Source organism: Rhinoraja longicauda, chromosome 31 (assembly GCF_053455715.1).
Source record: "Rhinoraja longicauda isolate Sanriku21f chromosome 31, sRhiLon1.1, whole genome shotgun sequence".
Lineage (NCBI taxonomy): Eukaryota > Metazoa > Chordata > Chondrichthyes > Rajiformes > Arhynchobatidae > Rhinoraja > Rhinoraja longicauda.
Window position 1 is genome coordinate 18,237,163 of NC_135983.1, and position 14,264 is coordinate 18,251,426.

Here is a 14,264-nt window from a genome sequence, read left to right on the forward strand (position 1 = left end):
AATAAGGCATAAATGGATCTTTTTCCAGTTGGCAGGATGTAATTGTTGGTGTACCACAAGGATTTTTTACAATTTATATAATTAAACACATGAAGGTGTTGAACGTATGTTGCCTGACTGATTTCAGGTGAGGGACCCTCTGAAGGGTCCAAGAGGTGAAGTATTAACTGCTTCTCTCTCCATACATGCTACCTGATCTGCAGAATGTTTCCAGGATTTTCTGTTTCTATTGCATTTTTTTCTCTCCTGTAATTGCCTGGCTACAGCTACAATCTTGGGTGCAGTGCACAAGCTAAATAACTAGGTATCACAAAATGCTGGAGTAACTCAGCAGGTCAGGCAGCATCTCTGGGGAGAAGGAATGGGTGACGTTTCGGGTCGAGACCCTTCTTCAGACTGATGTCAGGGGGGGGCGGGACAAAGAAAGGATATAGGTGGAATTTCATCCAAAAGACTTGTTTTTTTGGATGACAATAAAGGCGATTCTGATTCTGACAGGAAGACAGTGGGAGAACTGGGAAGGGGAGGGGAAGAGAGGGACAAAGGAACTATCTAAAGTTAGAGGTCAATGTTCATACCGCTGGGCTGTAAGCTGCCCAAGCGGAATATGAGGTGCTGTTCCTCCAATTTGCTAAATAACTAGGTCACTGAGGTTGACTGTCTTTCATCTTGAGCTGGTCAGAATTCTTCCATTATTTCAGCTTCCTAAATGTTTTTAATTTGAATCTGAAACTAAGAAACAGATGATTTTAAGGATAACAATAGCCATTTATAAAGCATTTTTAATGTCATGAAAACTTTGCAAAGAACATAATTCAAGCATTATTAAGCAACAGATTTGATAATACCTCATGGAAAATTGTAAAAAGGATTACAGAGGGAATCCCAGACCAGTTCAAATCTCAAATAATTTGGTTTAGATTTTAGATTTAGAGATACAGCGCAGAAACAGGCCCTTCGGCCCACCGGGTCTGCGCCGCCCAACGATCCCCGCTACGGACAATTGTTTTTTACATTTGCCCAGCCAAATGTACGTCTTTGGAGTGTGGGAGGAAACCGAAGATCTCGGAGAAAACCCACGCAGGTCACGGGGAGAACGTACAAAATCCGTACAGACGGCGCCCGTAGTCAGGGTCTGAGTCTCCGGTGCTGCATTCGCTGTAAGGCAGCAACTACCGCTGCACCACCGTGGAGGGATTAACATTCAAATATGAGCAAGAAGTCTGAATTGGAGGAGTGAAGGAACTGTGGCAAGTTAAAGAATTGGCAGAGGTTAAATGCTTTGCGGTAAACAAAATTAGGGTCAATTGGGTATTGAGTCATGAAATTTTGGAATTCTTCAGCTTCAGAAATAATATAATGCTTAAAATATTCCCATATTGGGTCCAGAAATTGTGTGGCACTGGTGTTTTGAATGATCTTTTTTGGTAACCAATTTACAAAATATACAAGATCCCAAGAGATGGATTTCCTTTTGAAGTATAATCTAGAAACACGGGTCACCCAGGCAAGAAAGATGGGATTTTTTTCCCTTGAGCGTCATGAATATTTGGAACTCTATTCCTGGCAGTGTGGACTTTGAATATTTTTAAGGAAGTGGTAGATTCTTGATAAGAAAGGAAGTGAAAGGTTACAGGAGGTCAGTAACCTTTCCTTAAGAACTTATTATAACTTCAACTCTGAACATTGGTCTGGGGGTTTCTGCTATTTCTGCTAAATTTCAACTGAGCTGTGTAAGCAGACAAGAAAATAAGCATTGTGTCAAGCTTAGACCACGTATTAAGCTTCTTGAGAGGCGAGGTTTAGGGATGGATTTCAGAGTGGTTAGGGCTTGGTTATGGTGGAGAGATGAATAATTTGGGATACGCAAAAAGCAGGAATTGGAATAATGCAGAGAAAATTACAGAGATGGGAGGGGAACACGCACACGCACATGCGCACACGCGCACACACACACACACACACACGCAGTAACTTTATAACAATATAGAAAGTTTTAAAATGGCCTCTACTTTTTGCAGATGATAAACTAAGTTGCATTTTATTTCCAAATAATTGGAACAAAGTATTCCACTTTGATTTAGACAATAGACAATTTGGAGTTGTTTCTGCATCACTGACTTTCTTTACTCTATGAGGATAAAGGCCAGTGAAATCAAACAGTTCACAGTAATTATCGCCCCCAGTGTTTTGCTCTTAGAGATGGCAATCCTGAAGAATAAAGCACCAATAAAGGCACCATTGAACCATTGAGGAATAATTATCTTTTATCTTAAATGCATTGCTGTAACACAGGTCCGCTACAGCAGTACATTCTGTACTTGTGGTAGGTATATTTGTGAATATGTAACAGAGACCATGACGTTGGGAAATAAAGGGAGCAGAATTAAACAGTTTGATTTGACTATCATTACCAGTGTTTAACCCAGAATTAACCTTGCTCATGTTTAATGTTAGCTGACTGTTTACTGGCTCTTTTTAGGGGGGTTTCTGTTTTATTGGTTAATCATTGATGGAATTTAAAAGTCAGTAAGATAAGCAGACAAGGAGTATAATTTATCTTTTAGATATTTCATTAACAGCACAAATTCGATGAACGAAATAGTCTCCTGTGTTATGCAGTGAGCTCTTTGAGACTGATTTTTATTTTCTGGAGTTGGGGTTTGCAAAATCAAGAAATTGATAAAACTGTTTCAGACCAGCTTTTAAATTAGGAACACTGGATATTTGGAATAACATTTTTTTGGAAAAAAATGATATTGGTCCAAGAGTAAACAATTGAACAGAAATCCTAAGAAATTGAACAGAATGAGAAGCAAAAACTGAATTACCAGCTACGTGGATTCAAGATAACAAGGCACAGTTGAGGTGAATATCATTGAAACATTTACTGGTAAGTAAGAGAGTACAGCAGAAATATATATTGAAGAAAGAGGATGAAGAAGAACGAACGATATGCTGCTTGTGTTGACTTCAAACACTAGGAGGACTTTGCTTTAAGGAACTGCAAATTTCATTTAATATTTAGCTTTTTTTAATGAGGAAATAATATGAAATAAATACTTGGAATTTTAATTGATTGTGTCTTTCAATTTGAAAACTGTCGCTGGCATAGAATTTTAAAGCATTTCTGCTTTGATAAAGTGAAAGTCTTAGAAGATCAGAAAAAAATCTAGTTCATCATAAGCCAAAGTAATGACTGTGCCAATCTTTTGATCGTCCAAACAAGTCTCATTTACGTAGTGCCAGCCCATGGTCTGTTGCTCGGATGTTTGAATAGGTTTATTTCTGTTGCTATGTCAATGACATTTAGTCTGAGAGTGCTTTGGATCACATCAGTTCATCTCTGGAACGAGGGGTTGAGATCGTCCTGTATTTCAATTTTGTGTTTGTGTCCACAACACAGGCATTGATGCAGCATAGCATAGCACAGCACAACACATAATCTGTTGCATTTTCCTTTAGCAATGCTGCAGAATGTACTGCTAAAGAAAATGCTGCTAAAATTGAGTTATGTTGCTGGAAATCTACAAAAATATATGAAGAAATTTAAGCGTTGGGCACAGAAAGAATTACAATCACCAAACTCTTGAAAAGATTCTTGATGACAAAAGTTTGCCACCTTTTTGCCTCCAGGTGAGACGGAAATAAGAAATGGAAAAAGCTCAGTGGAAGGAATGGGCAATAGACTCCAGAATGCTGCTGCAATCCAAAACAGATTGGGAGATAACTTGGGACAAGTGTTATCTCTTTGCCTCCGTCTCTTTGCCTCCGTCTCTTTGCTCCGAAACAATACTGAATGAATGCTGCCTGAAATTTGTCTAGCTCCCTGTTAAATGCTATTATTAGTTCCCATCACTACTTGCAATTTATTTTACAGGCTCTCTGGAAGATGCCAGATCAGTTGCATGGTATAAACGTGTCTCTGAATCCTGCTCTGTTTTCTTAATTTGTCATTAAATGCCTTTTAATTGGTAGTTGATGAAATCTCTGAGTGATAAGGTAAATAACAAGATTTGAAGTGAGTTCATTGCTTTGTTGCCCCAACTCTATTCTTTTTGTTTGTAGGTGGTAACATTAAGAGGTGCTAGGCATTTTGGATCTCACTAACTGTGAATTCTATTTTGCAAGGCGTGTTGAATTGGATGACTGTCGAAAAGAATCAGCACCCTGTGAGCTATTTTTGTTGAAGTGTATCACATAGACCTGCCTAGTCATTTGTGTGAAACAATACTGAATCAATGCTGCCTGAAATTTGTCTGTGCATTGATTAGGAAAACATTGATGCATGTGTGTTTGCTACTGAAGAAAAGAAAGCTCCAGCTCTCAAGCATGTAACCTCTTGAAAGCTCTGAGGTTGCAATATATCAAAGAATTTGGAACAAACATTATCCTAGTGTAATCAATCTTCTTGAAACACAACATGGACAGTTTTGCAGTGTTTCATGCAATCCCCAATTATGGCATTGAATAAAATGTTCAATGAAACTATTTCCTCACCATTCTATTCTGGTTGTTTCACCTCATGCTTTATACTTTACCAATGTGATCAACAACTGTGTTTCAATACTGTTGCAGATCTGAAGCTGTCTTTGTAGAGTGAGCCATTTAAAAAAAATGCCTGTGTTTATTTAAATTACCAGTTATCCATGATATCTTAGAGAGTGAATGAGGAAAGATACTGCTGCCCAAAAGACACAAAAAACCTCTAAATTTGATAGAACAATTTAATTAACAAACATTCAGCAAAAAACAAACTGCTGGAGGAACTTAGTGGGTCAGGCAACATCTGTGGAGAGAAATGGACAGATGATGTTTTGGGTCGAGGCCCTTCTTCACACTGATGGGGTAGAAGGGGGATAACTTGTGGAAAGAGGTGAGAACATTGGGTGCAGCAAGAGCAAGCAAGCGATGGGTGGATCCAGCTAAGGGGTTGATTCGCAGATGAGTCAGGTGGGAGAAGCTAGGGCAGATTTAAATACCAAGACTCGAGTGGAGAAGACAAAAGGGTGCAAATTGTATCATCTGATAAGAAAGTATATTGGGGATTGGGGAATGAATTGTAGAACTGGAGGGGGGGATGAGTAGAAGGGGACGGTGGTTGGAGGGAAGAAAAATGAGGAAGCCAAAGTAGGGAGGGTTGGGTGATGAGCAGATGGAGTCAACGGAGGAAGGGGAAGGAACTGGGTGGCAGACAGATGAGTCGGGTCGCATAGAAAGTTACCAAGGCTTTGGTAAGACCCGATACATCGTCTGTCCATTTCACTCCAAAAGTGCTGCTTGATCCGTTGAGTTCCTCTGGCAGTTTGATTATTGCTCAAGATTCCAGCAAGTGCAGGCTGTTTGTCTTTAGTTCATGGCATTGTTACGCGATATACATGGGCCGTTCATCCTGACTGCACGAGTGCTCTAGAGTGAAATTAAACTATTGATCCAACAGGCTGTTTAACAGATGGCTGTTTTGAGGCCCTTTTGGTATCAAATAGGCTCTTACTGATTAAAAAAATAAATTATGATTAGTTAGTCAACAGGACATACGATGAAAAGCTTGACCAAGTTGGTAAAGTAGTTTGGTATTTCTGTTGATTATAGTAAAGATCTTTGATTTAGACTGAAGATGTCACCAGTGTCCGAGCTGTGATCCACTCTTTGACCATTGCCTGTTATTAAGAATAACATTTTGTACTTCTGTTTTGAATCTACCAGTTGCTATTCATTTTCCACTCTTGCATTTCATATCTGAATTTCCTTTGCCCTTACCACCTCCCAGCCCTCACACTTCTGCTCCATGTCAGTAATGCAATAGTCCAGTGTTTGACAATTCATTTTAATTGAAGATGCAATCTTTGAAAACATGGTGTTTGGAAATAATAGGTTAGAACAATCAAGTGTGTTTCACATGACCCTTTGTGAAATATTTCATCTTGCTCACATCTGTGTTTATGTTCCCTGCCAGTAATCTGAGGGTTAAAGAATAGAAAGCTGATGCTGGCACTTATCTGAATTAGAGGATTTCAGTGACAGTGTTAGCTGCGCAGTAACAGATGTCATTGTGCCTTCCATGATTTCAAAGGAGTGAATTTCCTCTCATTTAAGTAGCTCAAGCTCAATCTTTTGTGCTGTTACAATACACCTGTGTTGTTCCAGAATGTTGCATGTTTTGCTAGAAAAGTTTCTGGTAGAATAATATCTACCAGAATAATATCAATTCCGTGAAGATTACATCGTATTCACATTACAGTTTTGTGAATCTGCTATTCATAAAAAGGAGTCCCATTTTGATCCTGAGGAAACAAGTGGATACCTTTTCCGTTTTTTTGCAAGATCTGGATCTTGTTCCAAATCTACTCCTAAACCATGCGGATACTACACGTAAAGACTCAGCCCTTGGGTTTCAACAGGGCTGAGATGGCGGTTTGCAGACTTGTCTATTCTGGGTCGAGACCCTGTGCAGTCTTGCTACCGATAGACACAGAGTTGTGCTTCTATGTTCAGAAGATTAAATGCATGCAAAAGAAAAGGTAAGTTGCTTTTGCACAGTTTAAAAAAACAAATGCTAATAACACTAGTACGCGTGGTGTTCCATTTCAATCAATGTTAGACACATAAATCTTCACACATATTGAGGGCTTGTACTATATTGTCTGTTACTTTGACAAAATAAATCCACAATCCAAAAAGGCAACTACCTCACTAAGTGTTTGCTTTTTGCTTCTCATAAAATATGTGTTGCATTTAGAAAGACTGGGAGTATGTGGTGTTGGACATTACTGGCAATAATTAGAGAGGCCATTGAACGAAAAAGAAATGTTATAACACAATCTGCTTTTGAAATTAATTGAATTGCAGGGGAAGTGTGGATTGAGAGATTTCAAATGTTTTGCTGTTGTATATCTGCAAAAAGAACCAACGAGCACAAGTAATTTCTCCAGCCATTTGACCCACTGTGTCAGCTGTGGTAATTGAAAACAAAACAAGTGTAGGTCATGGGTGCAAGACTGAAATCTAAAGGCCAAGTTGAATGCTGCCAGTCCAGTACAGGAATGTTCCAATATTAGAAGCAACTGCTTTCAGATGAAATGATAAACTGAGGCTCCATCAGCTGAACATGCAAGATCCCATGGCATTATTTCAGATGGTTGCATGCCTGCCTTGCCCACCTATTGTTCCTAATGTTCAATGATATATTATTATCATATGTACAGTGAAATTCCATTTTTGCATGCAGTTCAGTAAAAGTCTTATTATACATGGGCACAATCATACTTAAGGACGAGTGTAAAAATAGTAGATTACTCTAAGGTAGTACACAAGAGTCACCATGTTTCTGGCTCCAATTGGTATCCTTCAAGTACAAAATTGTTAAAAATGTTGGCCTGAACTTGGGTATAAAGGCACATTGTCTTGGCAGCCCTGGGTTGGAGTTGCAGGGGTCGGCCTGGCCAGGCAATGTTGTTGGTGCCTTTCTCTGCCGCTCCGTGCTTCTGCAGGCATGTCCATTCTGTGCGCTCGGCCTGTTGGAGCAACACCCAATCTAATTTGGTCCCAAGCTGCCACAAGGCCTCCTGCGGCCTACTCCACCAATGCCAGAGACGTTGACCTGTGAGCACATCGTCCCTCGCTTCACAGAGTCACACACAGCCTCTGTGCCCTGGGGCGCCTGTTGCACACTAACCTCTGAAAACCAGAGCAACTCCGAGGGCACGGGAGTGGAGTCCTCGGTCTCCGCAATGGAATTGTTCATTTCCTCCATCCACCGCCGCTGTCATCCTGAAGGATCTGTCTCATGTCTAGCTGAAAATTCATGCTTCTATCAATGTCAGTGACACAATTCACTTATTATCTTTCCTGTTTGTGCAAACTAGCTGTGCACAAATGGTCTGCGGTATTTCCTGCATTTTTTGAGGTAGAGAAAGGTGAAATTAATTGTGCTTTTTTCGTGTTATCCTGCGGTTATAGAAGATAAAAATTCAAGAATTGCATTTCATAGAAAGAAAGAAAATAAGAAAGTTTGAAGTTTTTCTTGAATTTCATAGCAACACTTAATGCTCATCTATTTTCCCCTTCCTAGTGTTGAATCACATGATGAATCAATTAACTTTAAATAACATTCCTCATCCCCAAATAATAGTTTTGTAAACTATGGTTTGAGATCTTGGATTTGTTTTGCTGTGAAGCAGACTAAGATGCTGATTTCTGTCCCTGGATGAAAAGATGTACAGGATTTCACTGGAAAACATATAAATTCCTATATTTGATTGCAGTTAATAAATTAGTAAAATGGAGGTAGAAATTTAGAAATGAGTCATAAACTATTATGAAGACACAAAAGACACACTGGTTTATTTCTGTTTAGTTTGAGAAATTAATACCTTTCCATCTCATTGTTTTGCCTAAATTATTTGTCAAAGTTAATAGACTTATTTCTCTGATTTGCAAAAAACTCAAAAAAGCAATGTTAAGGTTATTCCTAGCAGCAGTATAAAACAATTCTCCAAAATGAGCACCCTCTGGAAAACACAAGTACCTTAGAATGATCCCCAGGTAATTATATATTTGTGTTTTGCAAGACTGCTATAAACATCTAATTGTGTGGTTCTTTAGGGAGTTGAGCATCAGACCAGTGAGAAAGCATGAACAAAAACTAAATGCTATGCAAATAAGAAATACAAATAAATAGTGGAAAATGCTTAGCAAGTCAGGCAGAATGTGTGGAAAGAAGCAAAGTTAATGTTTCAGACTAGTGACCTACTGCCAGAAGCGTTAACAGATTAAATATACAAAAATAATGAAAGGTGTAAAATCTGTAATTGGATGCAAGGTAGAACGATGATGCTGCAGTTTTGCTGGTGTTTCACTGCTCCATGCATTCGGTTTAATTTTAACTTCAGGTGATGTCTATGTGGGGTTTGCATGTTCACCTGTGACCATGTGGGTTTCTGCTGGTTGCTCCAGATTCCTGCCACATTCCAGGTGGGCTAATTGTTAAATTACCTCTTAGTGTAAGTAAATGGCTAAATATTAAAAATAAAAGAGGGGTTGATGGACAAATGTGAGAATAAGTTGTAGGGCCACAGGGGAGTGAGAGTAAGGACAACAGGTGGACCTGAAGAGCTGATATATCATAGATTACATGCAAAATGGAATAAATGTTTAAAGTGGTGATGTTGCAACTCAAACGGACAGTAGTAATGAGACAACAAACAAAAAGGGTCTAGCTTTGCTGTAAAAGGCAACAGCTAAACATAATCGAATATAAAATACTGGAGTAACTCAGCGGGTCAGACAGCATCTCTGGAGAACATTGATAAATGAAGATTCAGGTTTGGACTGAAGAAGGATCCCAACCAGAAACTTCACCTATCCCTGTTTTCCAGAGATGCCTCCTGACCCGCTGAGTTACTTCAGCACTTTGTGTCTTTCTTTTATAAACCCGGACCTGCAGTTCTTTGTTTCTCCAAACATAATCAGATCTTCTGTCCTCAAAATTGAGTTGTGAACCAAAGTCACTCCTGATGAACCTAAAGACAAACTGCTGGAGGTACTCAGCAGGTTAGGCAGCATCTCGGACTCTTCTTCAGACTGAAGAAGGATCCTGACCCAAAACGTTTACTTTCCATTCCCTCTATGGATGCTGTGTGATGTGCTGAGTTTCTCCTGCAGTTTGATTTTGCTCAAGAGTGCAGCATCTGCAGTCTCTTGTGTGGCAGTGATCTGATGATTTGGAGTTTATATAACAATTGATCAGAACAGGCGTAGGCTTATGGACCGAATCAATACTTTCGGTCATTTGGAGGAGCCGGCAAACATGAGCATTTAGTACAGGAGTATGACATTCTTTTTATAATCTTTGCTGTTAATTTTGAACCACATCTCTGAAATGATGCTTGCCAACAATATACTCCTTCTAAGTAGAACATGAGGATTGATTGGCACACCCATTTCTTTCTTTCTATCTCTTGTAGCCAAGTTAAATAAATCTCTCGTCAATCTGGAGCCAAGGTTTGTAAGTTGCTACGGTGATGTGAATTTCAGTGTGATTTTTAATGAGGTGTGAAAGATATTACGGCTTCAGCATGTAGATGGAAACAAGCACAAGTTTTCAGTGCACGCTGTTGCCAGTGTGGGTTTTTATTTTACAAAAGTACACTGCGGAGGTACTCATATTTATGAGACTGATAAGATATTGAATATATCACATGACACATCATACCATTCTAGTACTCGGTACTTAAAGTACAGTACCATTATATACACTACACTGCTCTCTTAGAAAGTAAAATAACTTGTAAATTAGACAAACACGAATAATTTTATAAATATAATCTGATGACTGGTTTACACACTCTGATCTCCTGAGTGGTTTAGGGGGAGTGTCAGGATGTGGTTCTAAACGAGAGTCAAGTTCAGGATCATTTACCTTTGTCTCTACTTTCTTTGGAGATTCTGCTGTTGCATCTGAACTTGGAATAATACCAAAGTCTGACAGTTCTGCTTCTTCGTCTATACATAGCTCATGAGCACAATTCTAATACGTCCTCCAATTTCTACCAAGTACCTCCTGGTTCCACACACTTCAACTATTGTTCCTCCCTCCATTTGTTTGCTTTGTAAGGGGGGCTGAGAACATGAATCTGATCATGTGTATTGAACCTACGTTTTTTTTAACTTCAATGACGTTTCTGATCAGATTGTTTGCGTTCAACCTTAGGAGATGGGTTAGGTCAAACCAAAGTCTAGTTCTGAGCCTTCTTTTCATGAGAAGTTCAGCTGGTGTATACGCTGTGGTAGATTGGGGCGTGATACGATATTTCAGTAAGAAACTAGCTAGCTGCTGTGACATACTGAATTTTGAATTCCCTTCAAGAACTTGTTTCTTGGGAACTTTGACTATCCTAACTGACCTTTCGGCTGTGCCGTTAGATGCCGGATGGTAAGTTGGCACTAAGGTATGCTTGATACCATTTAGCTTCATGAAAGTTTGGAACTGTGCAGCACGAAATTGGGGGCTCTTCAGGTAATCCATGACATGCAAAGATAGATCACAATGCGTCTGTTGTTCTTTCTGTTGTTGTGGTTGTACCCATATGTACCACCTCAATCCACTTTGAGCGGCTATTTACCAAAATAAGAAAATTATTATTCCAATCAATTATTATTGATTCACAAAAATCCACATGAATCCTCTGAAAAGGTCTAGTCGGCCAAGACCATGTTTGCAAAGGGGTTTGGGCAGGCCTACTTCTACAACTCTGACAAGTGCTACATTTGCTTGCCATTTTTCTATGTCATTGTCCATTCCTGGCCTATACATGCCACCTCTGGCTGTAGACTTCATTCCCACAATATCTGTGTGTTCACTATGGAGTTCTTTAAGTAATCTTTGTCTTAAACAATTGGGTATTACTAACTTTAACTCGCGATTTGTATCACAGTAAACAATGCATCACTGGTCAGGCTCTTGCATGCATCATAAGCATTTTGTTGCTCTTTGGACCTTTTGCCATTTTTTAATCCTTGATCAACAACTTGTGAAGAGGAGCTAGCTTTGTTGCTAACTCGGGTAAGAAGCGTGAGTAATACTGTACCATACCCAGGAAGGAGCGGAGTTGAGACACATTCTGTGGTGTTGGTGCGTTTGCGATAGCTTCAATCTTTTCCTTCACTGGTTGTAGTCCATGTTGATCCACTTTCAACCCAAGATCACTACCACGGTCTGTCCGAATGCACACATTGCTTCTTTTCAACTTTATATTGTGATCTTCAAGCCGTTTCAACACTTCACTGAGTATCACCAGATTCTCCTCCTTAGTAACAGTTGCAATCAGCAAGTGATCTTGATTGCTCAACCATCGTGAGGTTCCTTGCAGAATCTTGTCCATTATAGCTTGGAAGATTTTTGGTGCTGACTTCACACCATATGGTAGTTTTGTGTAGGAATACAGCCCCATGTATGTGTTTATCGCAAGGTACTGCTGGCTCTTACGATCAACATTTAGCTGAGCACATGCATGTGACAGATGTAGCTTGGAGAATACCCTGGAACCAGCAAGTTCAGCATATAAATCTTGTGAGGTTGGTAGTGGTACTGTTCATCATCTACTGCCTGATTGATGGTCACTTTGTAGTCTCCACACAAAACTCACTGTGTTGTCCGCTTTCGGGACCACTATTATTGGAGTAGCCCAATCACTGTGATCTGTTTTAACCAGAACACCGTTTTGTTCCAACTTTTTGATTTCAGCTTCCACTTTACTTTTCAGCGAATATGACACTGGTCGCGGTCTACAGTCGACAGTTCCACATCGGGTCGAATCCTGATGTGTGCTTGCTCACCCTTTATGCCATCGTAGCTTTCATTGAACATAGCTTGATGTTTCTACAACAACTGATCCAGTTGTGTTTGCGCTTTGACTTGGAATACAGATTTCCAGTCCAGTTTGAGTAAGCGGAGCCATTTTTTGCCCATCAACGTTGGCCTATTGACATAACTCGCGACAACTATTGGCAACTTAAGTCTTGCCTTTGTGTTGTACATCACAAACTATCTCTCCAGATGTCTCCAACACTTTTCCAGAGTACATATTCAGCTGAACGTTTGTTTCTGTGATAGGCATACTGCTAAACTTGGATTCATAGGTGTCTTTGCTTATAATTGTGCAATCAGCAGCGGTATCAGTACACATTATAATTTATTGATTGTTCACTTTGATCCTTATCGAAAAGTCTCCCTTTCCAGACCCACCGTTCGTAGTATAGATGCCGTACAGTCCAAGTTCATTACTCTCTGACTGTTCTTCGAGGTTGTGAATCCCACGCATTTAGTTTTGTCGAGCCTTTTGTTTTGCTTTGTCCTGTGATGGTGCTCTACATACTGATGCAATATGGCCTTTCTTTTAACAGTTGTTGCACTTAGAGTCCTTGAACTGGCACTTATTTGCTTTGTGTTGACCATTGCACCGATAGCACATATCTACGCTTTTCCCAGAACATTGCTGTGAAGGCCTTTCCCCTGTCTTGTCATGCTTGTGCTTTGGAACTGCCTTTTGACTGTTGACTGTTCCAGCATGTGTTGGTCGAAACTCATGTGCACTTTGACATGCCACAGCAGTTTTACGTGCCAAATCAAAGGTAAGGTCTGGTGTGTTCAGTAATTTTGATTGAATTTGCTCATCTAGCATACCACATACAAATCTATCACGCAAAGCTCGATCCAGAAATGTCGCAAAATTGTAGTGTAGAGACAACTTCTTCAATGAGATAATGTACTCACCCACAGTCTCACCAGACTTCTGGTTTTGTTGTGTGAAATTTGTAACTTTCTGCAATCTCTAAGGGCTTAGGGTTAAAGTGAGCATCAAGTTTTGAAAAAACAGTCTGAAATGAAACATTCATTGCTTTCTCTGGGGCTGGGATGTTGGTGAGAGTTTCGTAAACTTCAGGGCCAATTTCAGTTAATACAATGGCTTTCTTTTGTTCATGGATGGCCTTGTTTTGTGCTCATACCTGCCCTTGATCATCATCCTCTGTTTCTTCAGCTTCAATAATGTAATTTGCAATAAAAAACATTTCCATTCGCTCACAGTACGAGGTAAAGGTTTCACTGTTTTTGTCGGAAGTCCCTAGTCGGGCCTATGTATCCCAAGGACGCCATCTTGCCCCGTAGATATAAATTACTTAGAGGAGGGGACCAAGTGTCAGATGACGCAAAAATGGAAGGTAAAGCAGGGAGTGAGGAGGATAGAAAAAGCCTGCAAAAGGATATAGATAAGCTAGGAGAATGGGCAGCGACTTGGCAGATGAAATTTAATACTGATAAATGTGAAGTTATGCATTTTGGAAAAAAAATCATAAAGAAAGTTATTTTCTAAATGGGGAGGAGCTGCGTGGTAATGCAACACAAAGGGACCTGGGGGTACTAGTACAGGAATCACAAAAAGTTAGTATGCATGTGCAGCAAGTGATTAGGAAGGCCTTTACTGCCAGGGCAATAGAGTATTAAAGTAGGGAGGTGTTGCTGCAGCTGTATACAGTGTTGGTAAGACTGCATTTGGAATACTGTGTGCAGTTTTGGTGTCCATATTTAAGAAAGGATGTACTTGCTCTGGAGGCAGTGCAGAGAAGGTTTACACGGTTAATTCCAGGGATGAGGGGGTTGACATATGAGGAAAGGTTAAGTAGGTTGGGACTTTTCTCATTGGAGTTCAGAAGAATGAGAGACGATCTTATTGACGATTTGTACAGCTGCTGTTTTAAACTACAGT

General features: G+C 39.8%; 1 protein-coding gene across 11 annotated transcripts in view; it reads left to right on the top strand.

The window, feature by feature from the left end:
• gpsm1b (G protein signaling modulator 1b) overlaps positions 1-14,264 on the top strand; it is a 149,316-nt gene that overhangs the window by 36,843 nt on the left and 98,209 nt on the right. The window contains exon 1 of one of the 11 annotated variants that reach the window (XM_078426481.1): positions 3,568-3,636. The exons of 8 other annotated variants lie outside the window; for them this stretch is intronic. In XM_078426481.1, coding sequence (XP_078282607.1) covers positions 3,605-3,636 — 32 coding nt within the window. In that variant the 5' untranslated portion in view covers positions 3,568-3,604. Of the gene's footprint in view, positions 1-3,567; positions 3,637-6,221; positions 6,522-13,084; positions 13,132-14,264 lie in introns of those variants that run through there. 2 more of the 11 variants (XM_078426476.1, XM_078426482.1) reach the window with 2 other exon arrangements.